We start from the raw sequence: 17,354 nt of genomic DNA, 5'->3' as shown, positions 1-17,354 counted from the left end.
CACTGGCCACCTCCCAGCCCCTCCAGCGGCTCACCCCTCAGCCCTCCCACTGGGTCACATGCTGTTAGGAAACAGGGTGGGATGAGGGCAGGAGGCCCAGGGCAGGCAGGAAGACAGGCGGCAGAGGGGACGCTCAGTGGTCCAAAGGGGAAAGGCTCTCCCTCCCTCTTTGGTGAGCAGCCCTGACCTCTCTCCCCAAACCACCTCAGTCTCTGAGCATTTTCCAAAGGCACGGACTCCAAAAGAGCCCTCATTGTGCAAATCAGGCCTTCCATCTGGCTAGCTGAACCGGGGCCCTGTGGGGAAGGGAGGCCCCGCTGGAGGCCTCTCGGGATGGACAGGAGGAACAGATGGCCCCAGGCTCCACGGGCGGCAGCTGCCCCCAGTTCCCACCAGAGAGCTCTTTGGGTTGTGCTGGTTCTCACACGTGTGCACTGCCTTCGGCACCGTGCGTGTGCGTGTGCGTGCCCGCGCCAGGGAGACGTGTAGAATGCTTGGGTGGTTCCTGTGGGGGTGGAGGTCGTGCAGGTCATTAATTCACTCTAATTAACTGTAAAGCACGGTGCTATATCCCACGACGTTCTGAGGGACTGGGGGAGCCACTCAGAGGACGTGCCCTGTGGGAGCGTGGAAGGGAAAAGAGAATTCTGGCTTCCTCTGCTGCATCCAGAGGCCAAACGCACCCAGTGCCAGCCCCACCCTGCTCTAAACCAGGTCACACAGCAGGGGCAGCGCCAATGAGGACTAGAAAACCACCTTTCACAAATGGCTGGCATGGCCTCAGAGGCACGTGGCCCGGGCTAAATTAAGCAAAGAGTAAGCAAACATCAAAGGCCATGGGATTTTCAGAGCACATTGTTCAACCTACCAGACTCAAGCTACAAAGAACTGCCCTTTCTAGTTCTTTCTTTTAATCTAGTTTTAAAGATATCTGAAGCCTCTGCATCACTGCTCTCAGTGGAGGCACTTGGAGAGTTTTTAAATGAATGAGGAGAATAGCTAAGGGATGTCAGATTTCTTCTGGAGGTCATGAAAATGTTCTAAAATCGACAGAGGTGATGGTTGCACATATCTGAATGTACACTTTAAATGAGTGAATTGTATGGCATGTGAATTAAATATCAATAAAGCCTTTTTTTTTTAGCCTAAGTAAATGAGGAACTGGAGGGGTGGGGGGCGTGGGGCAGCAGCTCCCCCAGGACGGGAGGCCGAGGAGCAGAAAGGCAAGAGTGGAAGGGCTGGCAGCCGGAGCCTCCCACCAGGCCTCTGGGGACGGGGCTGTCCTAGTTTCCTACAGGCTGCCAGCCGGCTTCCATCGCTTCATGTCAGCTTCTGAGGCCCATGCTGGGGAGGCCCAATAGCTGGCAGCTCAGCTCTCATAACGCAGAGGCGGGTGCTCAGCCTAGGACTTCCCTCCTCCCTTAGTGCCTGGGCTGAGCCAGCATCTCTGGGCTCCCCTCAGTACCCCCAGAAGGTGGGGATTCATCCTCGTTGCCTCCAGACCCCAGCCTCTGCTCCAGCCCTGAGATGGGCCCCATCAGACAACCAAGGGTTGAGAGGAACCCAGGGAGTGAGAAAGAAAGAGGTGCAAACTCTGCAAGGTTCTCTGGAATACCCGGCTGGAGGTCACAGGATTAATCCCCATGGTGGGGGAGGGTTATGCTTTGGTCTCCCAGGTGTTTGGGGCTCCAGCTCTCACTCCCACAGTGGGAGGCACCAGCTGTGGGAATGTGTCCACATCAGTGCAGAACTTTCTCTACTTTCTTCTGGGTGGGAAGGATATATATATGCTCAGGTGCTCAGCCAAGCAGGCCATGCTATCTCCTTTCTCCCTGCCCTGACCTCATGGTCACACCCAGAGCCTGCTAGTGGCAGTGCCATGATAAACAGGCTGGGTGCTGCCCATCATTCCATGGCCTGGTGTTGGGTGTGACCACAGCACCCTCTGATCAAGGCCAGGAAAGTGGTCGCTCCCCTGACCTGGTGGTAGAGCGAAGGAGGTCGGGGATGGGTAAAGACGTACCAGCTACAGCCCAGTGCCCTCTGGCTGTCCCTGCTCAGCCCTGCCTGGCTGGGAACACACAGGCAGGAGCTGCCCACCTCCAAAACCCCCAACACCCTCCAGAGAGGCTCGGGACAAGCTGGGGTGATGGCAGGTCAAGAGCGGTGAGACCCAGACAGCTGTGGCGGTCATTCAGGTTCTCCGCCCCCCACTGGGTTCAAGGTGCTGCACTTCTCCTGCTTCTAATGCCCAGGCCCTTGGGGCCACCAGCTCTGCACCCAGCTCTCCAACGCACAGCCACTCGACCCTGCACAAGCAGAAAAGCTGCTTCAGTCCAACTACTGGGTCATGCCTGGCAGCAGAAACCTCACCCAGGGGCAGCGGTTGGTGGAGAGTTTCTTCCTTACACTCGGGTGTCTGTTTATCTTTCGCTGCCTGGCAGTGGCCATGGTCTGTGCACCTTCCTGAGAACCCTGTGTGAAGTTATTAGCCTGATGACTTGTCCTCATGTGTCACCACAAGTGGATTCTTAGAGTTAAGAGGTAGCCTGAAGGGCTGGAGACTGAACTTGTTACACTGTGATTCAGAGAAATCTGTCTTCTCCTCTTGGTGAAGAAAAACTGGAGCTGGGAACTCACCTCCTCCTGGAACCTGGCCTTGACTGTGCCTCACATCTTCCTCCATCGCACGCTGCCCCTTTCTGCCACCATCAACAGCCAGGCTGCTCCTTCCCTATCCTCACCATTGGCCCATTTCTCGTTTTACAAAATCGCATGGCATTACAGTTGGCAGGGACATTATTTTTCTTTATATGGTATTTTCCCCCTTGATTATAGAAAAAGAAAAAGAAAATTTGGGAGCTAGGGAAAAAAAGAGTCCCATCCCCCAGAGGAGATATGAATTAATATGTTAATATTTCTATTTCCTTCCAGATTTTTCCAGGCCTATTTTTTTCATTGTGGAGATCTTACTGCACTTAGTTTAGTATCTCATTTTTAAATTTTTTGAATTATGTATCATATGACAGCACAGCCCATCCTGAGCCTCCAAAGAGCTGGGAGCCCTGAAGGTGAAGGTCCTTCCTGGGTTGCACACTGAGACCTTCCCCTGACAGGGCCCCATGAAGGGGACAACCCATCCAAGGGGAAGGAACACACTTCACCCCGTGGTGCCCTCAGGGTTTGGGGATAATGGAAACTCTCACCCCTGACCTCAGGCCCACAGTATCCTCTGCTGTAAGGACTAAGGGTCCCTGGAGGTTTCGTCTTAGCTCAGTTCTCTCCCTGGCAAGGAGTGGTGTCACAGCCCCTGTTGACCTACCCGGCACTGGAACATAAGTCATCCGCCTTTGTGAAAGCACCTGGGAAACCAGAACTGCTGTTCACTTAGGGGATTGTTTATTAAACCACTGACGCTGCTAACCCTGGCCTGGACCTGGGCTCCAGTCAGTAAAGCACTCATAACTCTGGAAAGCTGTGGGCTGGCCAGGAGCCCTGCTGACTGCACAAAAAAGCATCTCCATTCGCAAATGGAATAAACATCTCTCTCCCCTCAAGGCTGCTGAAAAATGAACCAATACCCTGGAACTGCCAGCCCAGAGCAGATGGTCTGAAAAGTAGAAAAGAGAAAAAGGGAGGAACAGGTAGCAAAACTAGATTGGAAAGACAACCAATGGGACAAGGCAATCTACAGATTCAATGCAATCCCTATCAAAATTCAGATGGCATCTTTCACAGAAATAGAAAAAAAATCCTCAAATTCATATGGACCCACAACAAACCCCCAATAGCCAAAGCAATCTTGAGCAAGAAGAACAAAGCTGGAGGCATCACTCTTCATGATTTCAATATTGCAAAGCTATAGTTACCAAAACAGTATGGTGCTGACATAAAAATAGACACATAGGTCAATGGAACAGAATAGAGAGCCTGGAAATAAACCCACACATATATGGTCAACTAATTTCCAGCAAAGATGCCAAGAATATACAACAGGGAAAGGACAATCTCTTTAATAAATGGTGTTGAGAAAACTGGAAATCCACATGCTAAAGAATGAAATTAGACCCTTATCTTATACCATAGACATAGATCAACTCAAAACGAATGAAAGACTTAAATATAAGACCTGAAATTGTGGAACTCCTAGAAGAAAATATAGGGAAAAACTCCTTGACATTGGTCTTAGCAGTGATTTTTTGGATCTGACATCAAACATATAGGCAATGTCGCCTATAGCAAAAATAAATAAGTGGGACTACATCAAACAAAAAAGTTTCTGCACGGCAAAATAATCAAAAAAGTAAAAAGGCAAACTATGAAAATATTTGTAAACCATATATCTGATAAGAGGTTAATATTCAAAATATACAAGGAACCCTTACAACTGAATAGCAAAAAAAACAAATACAGTTGAACATTGCAGAGATTAGGGATGCCAACACCCAACACAGTTGAAAATCTGCATACTGCTATTTCTGCCTCAAAAACAAAGGAAATGATAAATAACTCACCCAAGGGCAGGAAGCTAAAACAGCTTAAACAGAATCAGGACTCAAACACTAGTTCTTTTGACTCCACATATTGTGATCTCTAACCGAACATAAACTTTTCCTCACAGTTAGTTAAAGATCTGTAAAATGAAATACGGGTACTATATTTATTGAAAAAAATCTGTGTATAAGTGGACATACACATTTCAAACCCATGTTGTTCAAGGGTCAACTGTAATCTGAGTAAAAACCAGGCAGAGAACCTGAATAGATATTTTTCCAGAGAAGACATACAAATGGCCAACAGGTATATGAAAAGATGCTCAACATCACTAAACATCAGGGAAATGCAAACTGAAACCACAATGAGATATTATCTCACTCCTGTTGGAATGTCTATTATCAAAAAACGAGACAAATGTTGGTGAGGAGAAAAGGGAACCTTTGTACACTGTTGATGGGAGTGTAAATTGGTACAATCATTATGGAAAACAGTATGATGATTCCTCAAAAAATTAAAAATAGAACTACCATATGTGGTACAATCCCACTTGCAGGTATATATCCAAAGGAAATGAAATTACTATCTCAAAGAGTTATCTGCCAGGAAAAGAACTCTCATGTTCATTGAAGTATGATTCACAATTGCCAAGATATGGAAACAACCTAAGTGTCTGTTGCCAGATGAATGGATAAAGATGTGAGATATATACATATATAGAGAGAGATACAGATATGTAGATATATAGATATACATATATTCTCCATTGTGTGTGTGTGTGTGTATATATATATATATATATATAAAATGTATATATAATGGAATATTATTCAGCCATAAAAAAGAAGGAAAACCTGCCACTTGTGGCAACATGGGTGAACCTTGAGGGTGTTATACTAGGTGAAATAAGTCAGACAGAGAAAGACAAACACTATATGGAGTGACTTATATGTGGAGTCTAAAAAAAAAAAAAAAAGTCAAACTCATAGAACCAGCGAGTAGAAAAGTGGTTGCCAGAGGATAGGAGGTGGGCGAAATACGGAGATGTAGGTCAACGGTACAAACTTCCAGTTATAAGATGAATAAGCTCTGAGGATCTAATGTACAGCATGCTGACTATAGTTAATAATACTGTATTATACATTTGAAATTTGCTAAGGGAACAGATCTTAAGTATTCTCACCAAAAAAAAAAAAAAAAAAAGTTAACTATTTGAGGTGATGGATGTATTAATTAACTTGATTGTGGTAATCCTTTCACAACGTATACATATATCAAATCATCACACTGTACAGTTTAAATACATCACAATTTTATTTGTCAATTATTCCCCATAAAGCTGGGGCAGGGGAGAAAAAAAAAACTGAAAAAAAGATTGGAAAGCATCCCTGAGCTGCCTCCATCTTCCTGTGCGCTCTTAGGAGGGCTTCTTAACCTCTCTGTGCCTCAATGACTCCATCAATATGATGGGAATCTCCCCTTCCATCATAAAACAGGAAGAAGACCCCTGGATTCCAAGGGTGTAGACATGCCTGTGGTTAAGGTCCACCCAGCTGGTCTCCCTACTGTCCACTCTCCATTCAGCAGCAAGTAAAATGTGAATCAGATCACATCACTTCCCAGCATAAAACTCTCCAAAGGCTTCCTACTGCCTTTAAAAAAAAAATCCAAGACCCTACCTGATCTGCCCTGGCCAGCCCTTCCAACTTCACCTTCTACCCCGTCCCTATCACTCACCTGTTTCAGCCAAGTGGCCTCCACACTGCGCACAGACCCGCCAAGCTCCCCTCTGCCTCAGTGGCTCCCTCCGCCTGGACCTCTGTTCCCTCTGAGCCTTAGCTGGTTGGCTCCTTTTCAGCAGCATCCTCCCTGCCTCCACCCCAGGCACTCTGCTATCAGCCTGTTTTGTTTTCTTGTTCTCCGGTTTACCTGTTCAGTGCCCGTCGCCCCAGCCCAATGGATGTTCCACGAGGGATTATCTGCCCAGCTCTCTGCTGCACCCCCAGTTTGCAGCCCTGGGCACACACACAGTGGGTGACTAGCATACACATGGCTAATAAACGCGCCAGAGGCCCACCTGGTTCCGGAAGATCAAGGCCACCACGCCACCAATGAGCTCGATTATGAGGCAAATCCCAAGGATGTACATAAACTGGAAAACAAAATTCAGAGATTCACCTAGAAGGGGAAGGAGAAGTGCCATCTGCTCCGAGGTCAAGCGCAATAAGGAGAATCATCTCTCTCGGAGCTCGTATCGGCTCCTGGGCCTTTCGCCCCTTCCTCCTGTGAGGACACAGGACGTGGACAGACATTCCCGGGAAAGCCTGTCGCTGGAGCTAGTGGTCAGGAAGAGTGACTTAGCTGTCCCAGCCAGACTGTTATCAAGGTTTGTCCCCGGGGTCCTCAGCAGGGTCTAGGTGGAGAAACGCGATCCCCTCCACCCACGCCCCACCACAAGCAGAGCTGGTCCTCGCTCTGGCTGACCCAGAGGGGACAGGCTGGGCAGCATTTCCAGCTCTGCCTGCAGAGGCTCTCCACAGTGGCTTCCTAGACCCCCAGGGTGGGCGAGGGGATGCCTGAGGCTTAGAGGATACACCCCCCTTTATCACAGAAACAGGCATTGTCCAAACTGATGTCAATAACTCCCAGGCTCAGGCAGCACCGAGACTATCCTCATAGGGGCTTTTAGGGGCTTCCCGTGTGAAGGGGACAATGAGGTCAAACACACACGTGGATGCAGAGAAAACAGATCCTCCTGCCCGGCACCCCCCACTTTGGGGAGCCATCCATCTCCCGCCAGTAAGGGGGGTAGGGGGGTTGACACCCCCCTGACCCCAGGGCAGGCACTTGGCCAAGCAGGCCCATCAGAGTCCTAGGACCTTGGCCAGAGTTACCAGGAAAGATTCCCTGGAATCAAGAACCATAAGGACTGTTGGCCTGAGGCTGCTGGCCACCACTGCAAAGAGAGCCTGAGAACAGCATCGGGCGTCCAGCTGGGAGGTGGCAAGAGAGAGAGCCCGAGGGCGGCGTCTAAACCCCTGACCCAGTAATGGGCCTGCTGGTTACGTGAGCTACTGACTCACCACCAACAACTTTTCTTGGGTTTGCTCGCTCTCATTTGAGTGTGCTTTCTCCCACCTCCAACCGACAGTCCAGATCAACACAGGGTTTAAGTAAGAAGAACAGTATTCAAATCAGCCTTTCTACGCAGAAGTGGAGGAGGCTGCGCGCCCTTGGGCCAACGTGCACAGACAGGCTGACCCAGGAAACCCTCTGAAAGAGCTGGTTTGAGGCAAGGACTGAATAACTGGGATGCCCAAGGGCCCAGGGGTGCTCTCCCCAGCTCTCCTGGGGACGCCAAGGACCCCACCACCAGCAGCGGCCGAGGGGTGCGTGGGGCGGACTCACCGCTTGGAGAAGGCACAGGTTGTCGCGAAGGGAAGCCAGCACGCCGATGAAGGACACGATGAACATGACAACCCCCAGGAGGATGAGGATGATGGCCGGGGCCAGAAACGCACTTTCCAGGGTTTTGTATTTCTGCCTCTCGACCTCTGCATAGACCCCCACTGACAGGACCAGGCCCCCGATCAGCTGCAGCAAGTAAACAAGGAGTGAGAGAGGAGAAAGACTGGCAGTCGTGTGATTTTCCTACAAAGGGCTCGTCCGAGGGCTGTGGTGTCAGCCGTTAGAGGGGCTCACCTCAGGGGACTGGACGTGAGGGAACCTGTTATGGGCTGAACTGTGTCCCCCCAAATTCACATGCTGAAGCCCTAACCCCCAGTACCTCAGAATGGGACTGTACTCGGAGACTGAGGCTTTAAAGAGGTAATTACGTTAAAATGAGGTCTTATGACTAGGCCTTGATCCAATACAAATGTTGTCCTTAGAAGAAGAGGAGATTAGGACGCAGACACACACAGAGAGAAGACCGTGTGAAGACCCAGGGAGAAGACAGCCATCTACAAACCCAAAGAGAGAGGCCTCAGAGAAAACCAACTCTGCCCACACCTTCATCTTGGACTTCTGGCCTCCAGAACTGCAAGACAACAAATCTCTGTTGTTTAAGCCACCCAGTCTGTGGCACTTTGTTACGGCAGCCCTAGCAAACTAATACAGACCCTATTTGGAAATGCTGCTTTAGAAGAAGGTACTGGTGAGTCAGGGAAAATGTCACTGGCTAGAGGGTCAGAGAACCTGGGTTCGAGTCCCAGCTGTGCCACTTGCTAACCCTGGGCGTTGGATAGGCATTGGACCACATGAGTCTGGGTTCTCATCTGAAAAATGGCTGAAGTTTATCATTTCTGCCCTGCTCACCCCACAGGTTTTTGCAAGGCTTTTGTGAGATAAGGAAACTGGAAACACTGTAAGTCTGAAAGCCTGGGGCCCCTGGGATGCGTATTACACAGGCAGGTCACCAAGGGAAATTTCAGAACTGCTCAGGGAGATGGGCATTTCACTCAGCACCATAAACACGGAATTTATCTTCAGAAAGACTATCGGGAAGGCCAAAAGTTGGAGCAGGAGAGCTTTTCCGGGGAATTCTTCATCATCAACTTTCCTAACGGTGGAAAGGTGACCACTGTAACAACCCATCAGAAAAAACCAGGCAAAAAAAAGCCCTTGGGGGACCCCTTTTTTTGCTCTCAGCCTGAAAACTCTCATACTAAATCTTCAGGGAGACTTATCAGCTGACATCACCCCGAACCCTCAGATGAGTCTGTGGCTGCACTGCCACATTGCACTGGGATCCGCAATAGTGTTCTAACTGGCCCCCTTCACCCCGTTCTCCACACCAGAGTGACAGGCGAAACCTAATCAGGGCAGGCTGGTACTCTGTGCGCCAAGAGTAAAAGCCACAACCCTAATCACAGCCTACACAGCCTGTCTGAGCTCACTTCTCACTCCCCCCACTTCCTCACTCTGCTTTAACTGCATGGGGCTCCTCACCGCTGGTCAAACACACGAAGTGTGCCACCCCAGGGCCTTTGCACAGGCTGTTCCCACTGCCTGCAATGGTCTTCCTCCTGATCTCCATATGGCTCTATGGCTCCCTCCCTCACCTCCTTCCCATCTTTGCTCAGTTGTTACCTGCTCAGTGAGGCCTTTGGGGTCATCTTGTTTAAATGTAGAAAATCCCTCTCCTTGAAACTCCCGATCCCATTTTCCTGTTTTATGTTTTTCCTTTGTAATTGCAAGTATTTAACATACTACATTTTTTGTTTTATTTTTTAATTGTTTGTCTTCCCCACAAGAACATAAGCTCCATGCTAGGAGGGATTTTCGACCATTTCGGGCATCGCCAGCACCCAGAACAGTCCTGACATTTAGGAAGTACAACAGGCATTTATAATCAATGTCTGTCGAATGGATGCAAGCCAGGCTTCCCAACAGATCCCCTTGGGTTTGAGTCTGCCGCTGTCTACCCAGCCTCCTTCCCGTCCAAGGATTCTGACTTTCCGGGCCACACATTCCCGAGAGCAGATACACTGGACTTCACAGAGCAGAAGGCAGTGTGGGAGAGGAGCTGGAAGCCATGGTGCTGTCAGCAAAGGTCTGAGTAAAGGAAATGAGGGATAATACAGACAAGATGTGGGCCAGATGTGCCATGAGCACAGCTACCCTAGAGTCAACATCCGGAACACTGAGGAGGTGTCGGCTCCTCGAGTTACTCCTGGTCTAACCCCCGCCTTAAATTGGCTACAATGTGCCCTCAAAGTAGATCCCCTTGACTGCCTTCTAAAGAGCACCAAGACTGTCCTGGGTAAAGGGAAGTGCCTGCTTCTCCTAAGCTTTGACAAGTGGCGGGGATGCCAAAAGTCAAACAGACCAAGCTTGCTTAGAAACACTGGGTAACAGAGGATTACTGGGAAGCCATCTCCCTCGGGTCCAGGGTTCTGCTGTATTTCACAGCTAAGTGCCATTCCCCTTAGTTTGAAAGGATAATCTGAGACTACTGAGACCCACTCCCCTGGTCTGGAAGGAATGCCTTCCCAACACACATGGGCCAAAAGGTGTGAAAGGCATTGACAAACTTGGCCGTGAGCCACTTATTAACAAGTTGGCCATATCAGGAAAACCGTGAGTGAAATGATGTCATCCAAATTACCCAGTTGGGTAAATTTTTAAATTTATAAGACAGGATACACACACACACACACACACACACACACACACACACACACACACACACACACACACACACACACACACACACACACACAGCCCTCTATAGGAAAATGGGGACCACAGGAAATAAAATCTGCCTTTGATAGAGAAAGATTAACCAGAGTTATTTGGTCAGTTCATGCTCCAAAACCCAGAACATGGTGAAATCATTGTTCAAGGCTGGCCTAAGCCCTGTGGGTCCCCTGAGAACAAGGGCAAGCAGCTTTAGAGAGCCAAATTCTCCCCTTCCGAATTAGTGCAATTACAAGAAATCACTCACTCAATCACTCACTCAACCCTAACCCTGAACCAGACACAGAAGCCCAGAGATCCTTCCACCCTGGAGCTGGGGATGACGGTTAAAGAAGAACCCCACAAAGAGGTGACATCTTCAGAGCCCAGGCAGGAGTGCAGCCAATACGCAAGGCCATGGGGGCAACAGAGGTGGGGCTTTACCCTCTATCTTGGTGGAAAGTACGATTCTCAGGTTGTCACTGAACCAACAAGATAACATCTTAATATTTTCAGGATTGATTCCATATACTTTTGAGAGTTCTATGTTTCCTGCTGTAAAAAAAAAAAAAAAAAAAGCTCTTCTTGGGCAGGATGGACACAGGCCCTGACATCTTCCCAGTGCCCTAGCCTGTCCCCCTCCCTCCTTCCCGCTTGAGGCTATGCTTTTAGATTAAAGTACTGTAAACCATCTCCAAAACACCAAAGCTGTCATTGGCCTCCATTCTGAGCAGAATTGACCCCAGCCCTCTTTGTAAAGGCAGTCAGTGGCTTCTTCTATTTTTATAAGCTCCCGGGACACTCCAGAACAGCCTTGCCGGGAGGAAACAAAATTTCCTTTGGTCTGATCTCCCTCCTGTTACAAAAGATCACATTTTCCTTGCTAGTCAGCCTTGCAAAATTTCCAGACCACTAAAGCCATAGGAAAGCTACTGTGGCAAACGCAGACCCAAACCTCTGGACTCCCGCACCACTGTGTACTGAGCCGTCACAGGCTCGTGTCTCCTGGTCCAGCCCGCCCAGCGGCCAGCAGGCAGTCCCCAAGGCGGCTTGGCACACAGCACACGCTGATCCGGGCTCCTCGTTCAAGGGTTCCAGGGGCAGTAGGCACGGGGAGAAGCCGGCATACCCTTCCCAGGCACTTCAAGATTTCCAAATGATATTTACATCTCCAAGGACATCAGTTTATGTTTCCATGTGAGTATAAAATTAACTGTTGATGCTAGCGTGCAATCCCATCCACTCTTCTCTGCTAATTATAGTCTCTCTTCGGGGGCCGGCCACTCCAGCTCCAGCGCAGGAAGTAAATGGCCCATTTGTCAAGCAGGACAGCTTCAGCTAAACATGGCTGGGGATGAGGGGCACACGGCCATGCCCATTTGGGGCCAAAGAGGCAAAGAACATGCTGCTGGTAGCCCACGGGCCAGGACCAGAGCCCCAGACTTTGCAAGCCACATGGCATCTTCAACAGGCCGCATGGGAGCCCTGTCGCCCATTGTGAACCAGGCCCAAAGGTCCCCTCTGAGCCCTGCAGCCTGGAACCGGCTTCTTCCTCTGCAGGCTGAGGCCCAGCTTCACGTAGCTGCTGGGAAGCAGGAGGCCGTGTGAGGCATTCCAGCACCTGCGTCGTCCCCTCCTTCAGGAAGCATCTGGTCTCAGCTGGCTTACCCCCAGCTGGGGCAGGTCTGTACTTCGAGGGGACCTGCAAGGCCTATTTTTACCCACAAAGGCACATGCCAGGCACCTATTGTGTTCCAGACCCTGGGGGTCACAAGGGGTCCCAAGACTAGACAATGGGCTAAGTCTGGAGGAGGGGAGATTAAGAGGCTAGAAATGATCTCTATGGCCTGATGGATGGAATTCAGGGGTCTCTGAACTGGGGATGGAGAAAAAAGTCAATCTTTACTTTCATTAGCCTTTAACTGAAATGTTCCTGTCACGAAAAAAGAGGAAGAACCTCAGGTCTACAGGAAGCATGCTGCAATCCCTCCCATGGGGAAGGCTCTGGGAATTTGAACAAAACTGAGGGGGAGAAAGGAAACATCAGAAAATCAAGGTGGGCTTCCTGGAGGAGCCAGTGTTTCCTGGAAGGCCCCAAGAACTGCTTCACTCTGAAACCATCTCATGGGTCACTCAAGGCTCCAGGGTTCTGTGTGGCCCAAACAAAGCACTTTTCTGAGTTTTGAGCTTGAAAGGATGTGGGGAGTAGCTAAACTCCAAGGCCTGAGAGAGATTTTAAATAAGATGGGGCTAGCAGGTCCCCTGCATCCGGCCAAGAAACCCCGGACTTCACATCCATCAGCTCTTCTGCCCCAGGACGAACCTGCCTGGCCCTAGGCCGAGCCCACCCTGCAGATAGCCACCTCCTACTCAGCACACTCTGTATCAGCTTCTCTCATGCACAGATTAGGGCTGGAAGGAGCAGTAGAGGCAGGATAAGAGATGGGAGTTGGCATTCTGGACCTTCATTTATTAGTTCGGTGCCCTTGGCCATGTCACTTCGCCTCTTTGACCCTCACCTTTCACCTGTAAAACAGTAAAGCCTGCCGCCAGGTACAGAGTGATTATGCTGTGCCAGCATCCTGCAAAGTGCTATACCAGCATGATCTCCCTTGACCATCACACATCCTTGCACATCTAAGAAACAGCCAATCACATTTTACAGACCAGTCTCAGTGAGGCTAAGTGTCACAGAACTTAACGAGAGGCAGAGCCAGGATGTGTGGGCAAAACCTGTCTGGCCTGCCACTAAGGCTACCAGATGGGCCTTTCACTTAGATCCGGGAGATAACTGGTCTGAAATGTCTCTGCAAAATACAAAGGTGCCAATAGCAGAGCAGTGCTCCCAAGAGAATGTTCTGTGATGACAGTAACGTCCAATATGGTAGCCACTAGCCATGTGTGGCTAGTAAGCTCTTGAAATGTGGCTTGTGTGCCTGGGGAGCCGAATTTTTAATTTTACTTCATTTAAAGTAGTTTAGATTTGATCATGTGTAGCTGGTGGCCACCGTATTGGACAGCACAGCTCCAGAGCAGCTCTCATTGGACGCTGCCCCTTACCATTCTCACCTTGCTCCTTTCTGATAGTACAGACCACCCTTATTAAAGAGTCAGGTGCCCTAACCATCCCGCCACTAGCTAGAGGAAGTTCAATTCATACACACTGACTTCATTCAGGAGAAAGCAACCGCTTTTCCCACTTTCCCCAAGAAAGCTCAGTTCCTATTATCCCATCCCTCTTGCCCCTAAGGAAAGCAGGACACACCAGATCCAGCGCCCCCAACCCAAACTGATATAGGGCCTATTCTGTCTCCTGGGAAGGTGCCAGACCCACCTCCAGGACTACAGGGCAGTATTCTAAGCTCTGGGGCCCTGGACCCCAGCACTAAGTCCAGGCAGCCTGTGCTTGAGGAAAGGGGTTCCTCCCAACCCCAAAGGAAAGCCAGCCCTGGAGGAAACAGCAGAGACTGCCTCCTACTGCCAGCAAAAAAGCCAGCCTCTGGTCTTTGTCACTGATACTCTGCTGTCAACTCTGCCTTGACCCTGGACTTCTTTCTTTTTAAAAAACTGGACTTCAATGCAGAGAACTTGGTTAACTGCAACACTTGGTCCATGACATCCTTTGACAGTCTGCTTTTGTTTGGAACGTAAGAAGCACCACATATTAACCAGTCCTCCTGTCCTCGCTGATGTGCTATATGACTCTGCTGTCACACACTGACTCTCCCATTGGTCACTCAGTCCCGAAACGAACCTCCCTAGTGTAGTGACTACAGTTTTATAACACACCATGGCATCTGCTAGGCCACATCCCTCCTTCCTGTCTTCTTCGGAAGTGTCCTGGATATTCTTAGACCTTGACTCTTGTGTAGATATTTTAGAATCATTGCATCACATTCCATGAAAAAACCTGCTAAGGTTTAACTAGAACCGCATTGAATCTATGGATCCCTTCGGGGAGAATTGACATCTTTATCAGGTCTTCCCGCCCAAAAGCATGATTTATTCCTTCTTTATTTACATCACCTTTATTATGACCTCTCTAATAACAGTGCTCTCCACCTCCCTCAAGCTTGTCTGTGGCTGTCTAGGCAGATCTGGGGAGAGACTTGTGGAAGTCTTTCCCAGGCTGCCCCTCCAGCTAGGCCCAGGGTGGGAAACATGGCCTTTGGAAAACAAATCTCTCTAAGAAGCAAAGTGGATACACCAGTCTGTTTTGCTACCCTCCTGTCACCAACAGTTACAGATACTTGATTTAAAAGACTCCCACACGATAAATTAGGAGTTTGGGATTAACATACACACATTACTATATACAAAATAGATAATCAACAAGGACTCACTGTATAGTACACAGAACTCTACTCAATATTCTGTAATAACCTATAATAGAAAAAAATCTGAAAAAGAATGGATATATGTATATGTATAGCTGAATCACTTTGCCATACACCTGAAACTAGCACAACTTTGTAAATCAACTATATTCCCAAATTAAAATAAAAATTAAATTAAAAAATAAAAATAACAAATAAAAGACTCCCACATGTTGTCTGTTCTCTATATTGTGAAGTTTTTTAGAGGTCTGCCTTGTCACTTTCCCTCAGCTGGAAAAAAAAAAAAAAAAAAAAAAGACTCCCACATGCACACAGCTCATTCCACGTTGTGAAAGAGCTAAGCTGGGAGGTTTGCAAGCCCCAGCTACTCAACCCAGCTGGGGCAGAGTGGAATTTCTAATCACAAACCAGCACAAACATATGAAACACTGTGGGTAAGAGTTGACAGAGCCTGGACTCTCTTTTTTTTTTTTTTTTTTTCTTCTTTTTAAACACTTGGAGCAACTGCTCCAGACAACATTTACAAATAACTTTGTATCTTTAAATTTTATTTATTTATTTATTTATTATTTTTGGCTGTGTTGGGTCTTCGTTTCTGTGCAAGGGCTTTCTCTAGTTGCGGCGAGTGGGGGCCACTCTTCATCGCAGTGCGCGGGCCTCTCACTGTCGCGGCCTCTCTTGTGCAGAGCACAGGCTCCAGACGCGCAGGCTCAGTAGTTGTGGCTCACGGGTCTAGTTGCTCCGCGGCATGTGGGATCTTCCCAGACCAGGGCTCGAACCCGTGTCCCCTGCATTGGCAGGCAGATTCTCAACCACTGCGCCACCAGGGAAGCCCCTGGACTCTCTTTAGGAAGAGTTTAGGGGCAGGCAAATGGGGAGTGGTGTCACAAACAAGTGGTAAAAATCTTCTGAGACAAGAGGCCTGGCAGTCACTTCCTCCTGGGAAATCAGAGCAGGCCCACTGGAACTGAGCCTTGGAGGATGCACGGGAGTTTGACTTCACACCACTGGACGCTCCGTCAGCACAGGGACTGGCCCGACAGATCTGTCGGAGGAATGAATCTGAGAAATGCTATTGCTTCAGATGCCTATGAGCCCAAAGAAGAAACTAGTGATGCCATTCCAGAGTAGAGCCCTCTGAGGCTTAAGGATAAGATGACTTATCTGGTTAATCTGAAAACCACAGAAACAGCCAAGGGGCAAAGGAGAGTCAAGAGCATATCACCTCCACCCAACACACTCTTCTCCCTGGTTTTCTTTTCCCTTCTGTTTCTGGACCCCTTTCCTTCTCTCCACCTTCCATGTGTCTGAACCAAGAGAGTCAGAGCCCACCTCCCAGGGCTGTTTTCCCACGGTGCCTGGGTGATTATCTTCTCAGATCTCAGCCCAGGTAGGGCGCCCCTTGCTGGGGTACACTCAGCAGTACACCCTGTGCCAAACCACTGCTGGTCTCCCCTCCCTTCTTTCTCTAGCCGGGCTGGCTAAGGCTCCCCTGCTCAGAGCTGCAGGCCACTGGCGGGAGTGAGTAAGATGGCCCAGGTCTCCCCTTCCCTCAGACCCTCTAAAAGCAGACACAGGCTCACAGAGGTGACAAGGGGGCTTTGTCCTAGACAGCCTCCAGTTCAGGTCCCAGCAGCCTTTCAAAACCCTCAGCTGCCCACCAGGAACTGGGCCAGGCATCCCCCATTCTTTCCAAAGTGGCGGCAAGAGGAATTTCAGGGAAGGGGGCAGGAAGGTGGAGTCCCCCATGATCTCAACTCTCCCTGACCCTCCGGGCTGCTGAGAGAAGCCACAATAAAGAAGGGAGCTGCACAGAAGGGAACAGGAGTTTGGGGAGTAGACATGGGGGGTGCGGGGGGAGATGCAGGAAATTCCAGCCACAGGTGCAGAAGGCAGTGAGGCCCCACAGCCAGGGCTGCCTTTTCCCGGGGGACACCTGGCTGCGCTGGGCAGATATAAACTAAGGGCTGTCTCCACACAATTTTGGCAATGACAGAGCTTACTGTTGTATGTTTCTTGTTTTTAATGTTAGATGTAGTTTTATAGCTAAGAAAAAATAAATAGAATTGCTATATATATATATATATATGGCCCTTGGTTCATTCTTTGCACAAAATCCCACATCTGAACAGAGCCCTTTGTCCCTGAACGAAGGCTGGAAGGCAGAGGAGGCAATCAGACCACAAGTGTCAATGCCTGGCATGACAAAGAATATAAATTGCCCCCACTCCAAAGGCTCGAGACTCCAAAGAGGTCAAAGGGCAAAAGGGAAAAGGAGGCAGCATGACACACTGGAAGGAGAACTGGGGGGCAGGGGGGGAGGATGAGAGGGGAGCCCTGAAC

General features: G+C 49.3%; 1 protein-coding gene across 1 annotated transcript in view; it reads right to left on the bottom strand.

Annotated features, from left to right (window-relative positions):
- Positions 1-17,354, bottom strand: part of TSPAN15 (tetraspanin 15) — a 49,440-nt gene that overhangs the window by 12,290 nt on the left and 19,796 nt on the right. The window contains exons 2-3 of the mRNA XM_068547722.1: positions 7,903-8,088; positions 6,572-6,646 (exon numbers count right to left, since the gene is read on the bottom strand). Coding sequence (XP_068403823.1) covers positions 6,572-6,646; positions 7,903-8,088 — 261 coding nt within the window. The remainder of the gene's footprint in view (positions 1-6,571; positions 6,647-7,902; positions 8,089-17,354) is intronic.

This window comes from Eschrichtius robustus, chromosome 7, assembly GCF_028021215.1.
Source record: "Eschrichtius robustus isolate mEscRob2 chromosome 7, mEscRob2.pri, whole genome shotgun sequence".
NCBI lineage: Eukaryota > Metazoa > Chordata > Mammalia > Artiodactyla > Eschrichtiidae > Eschrichtius > Eschrichtius robustus.
The sequence above is the reverse complement of the archived record's forward strand: the minus strand, read 5'-3'. Positions and strand labels throughout refer to the sequence as shown.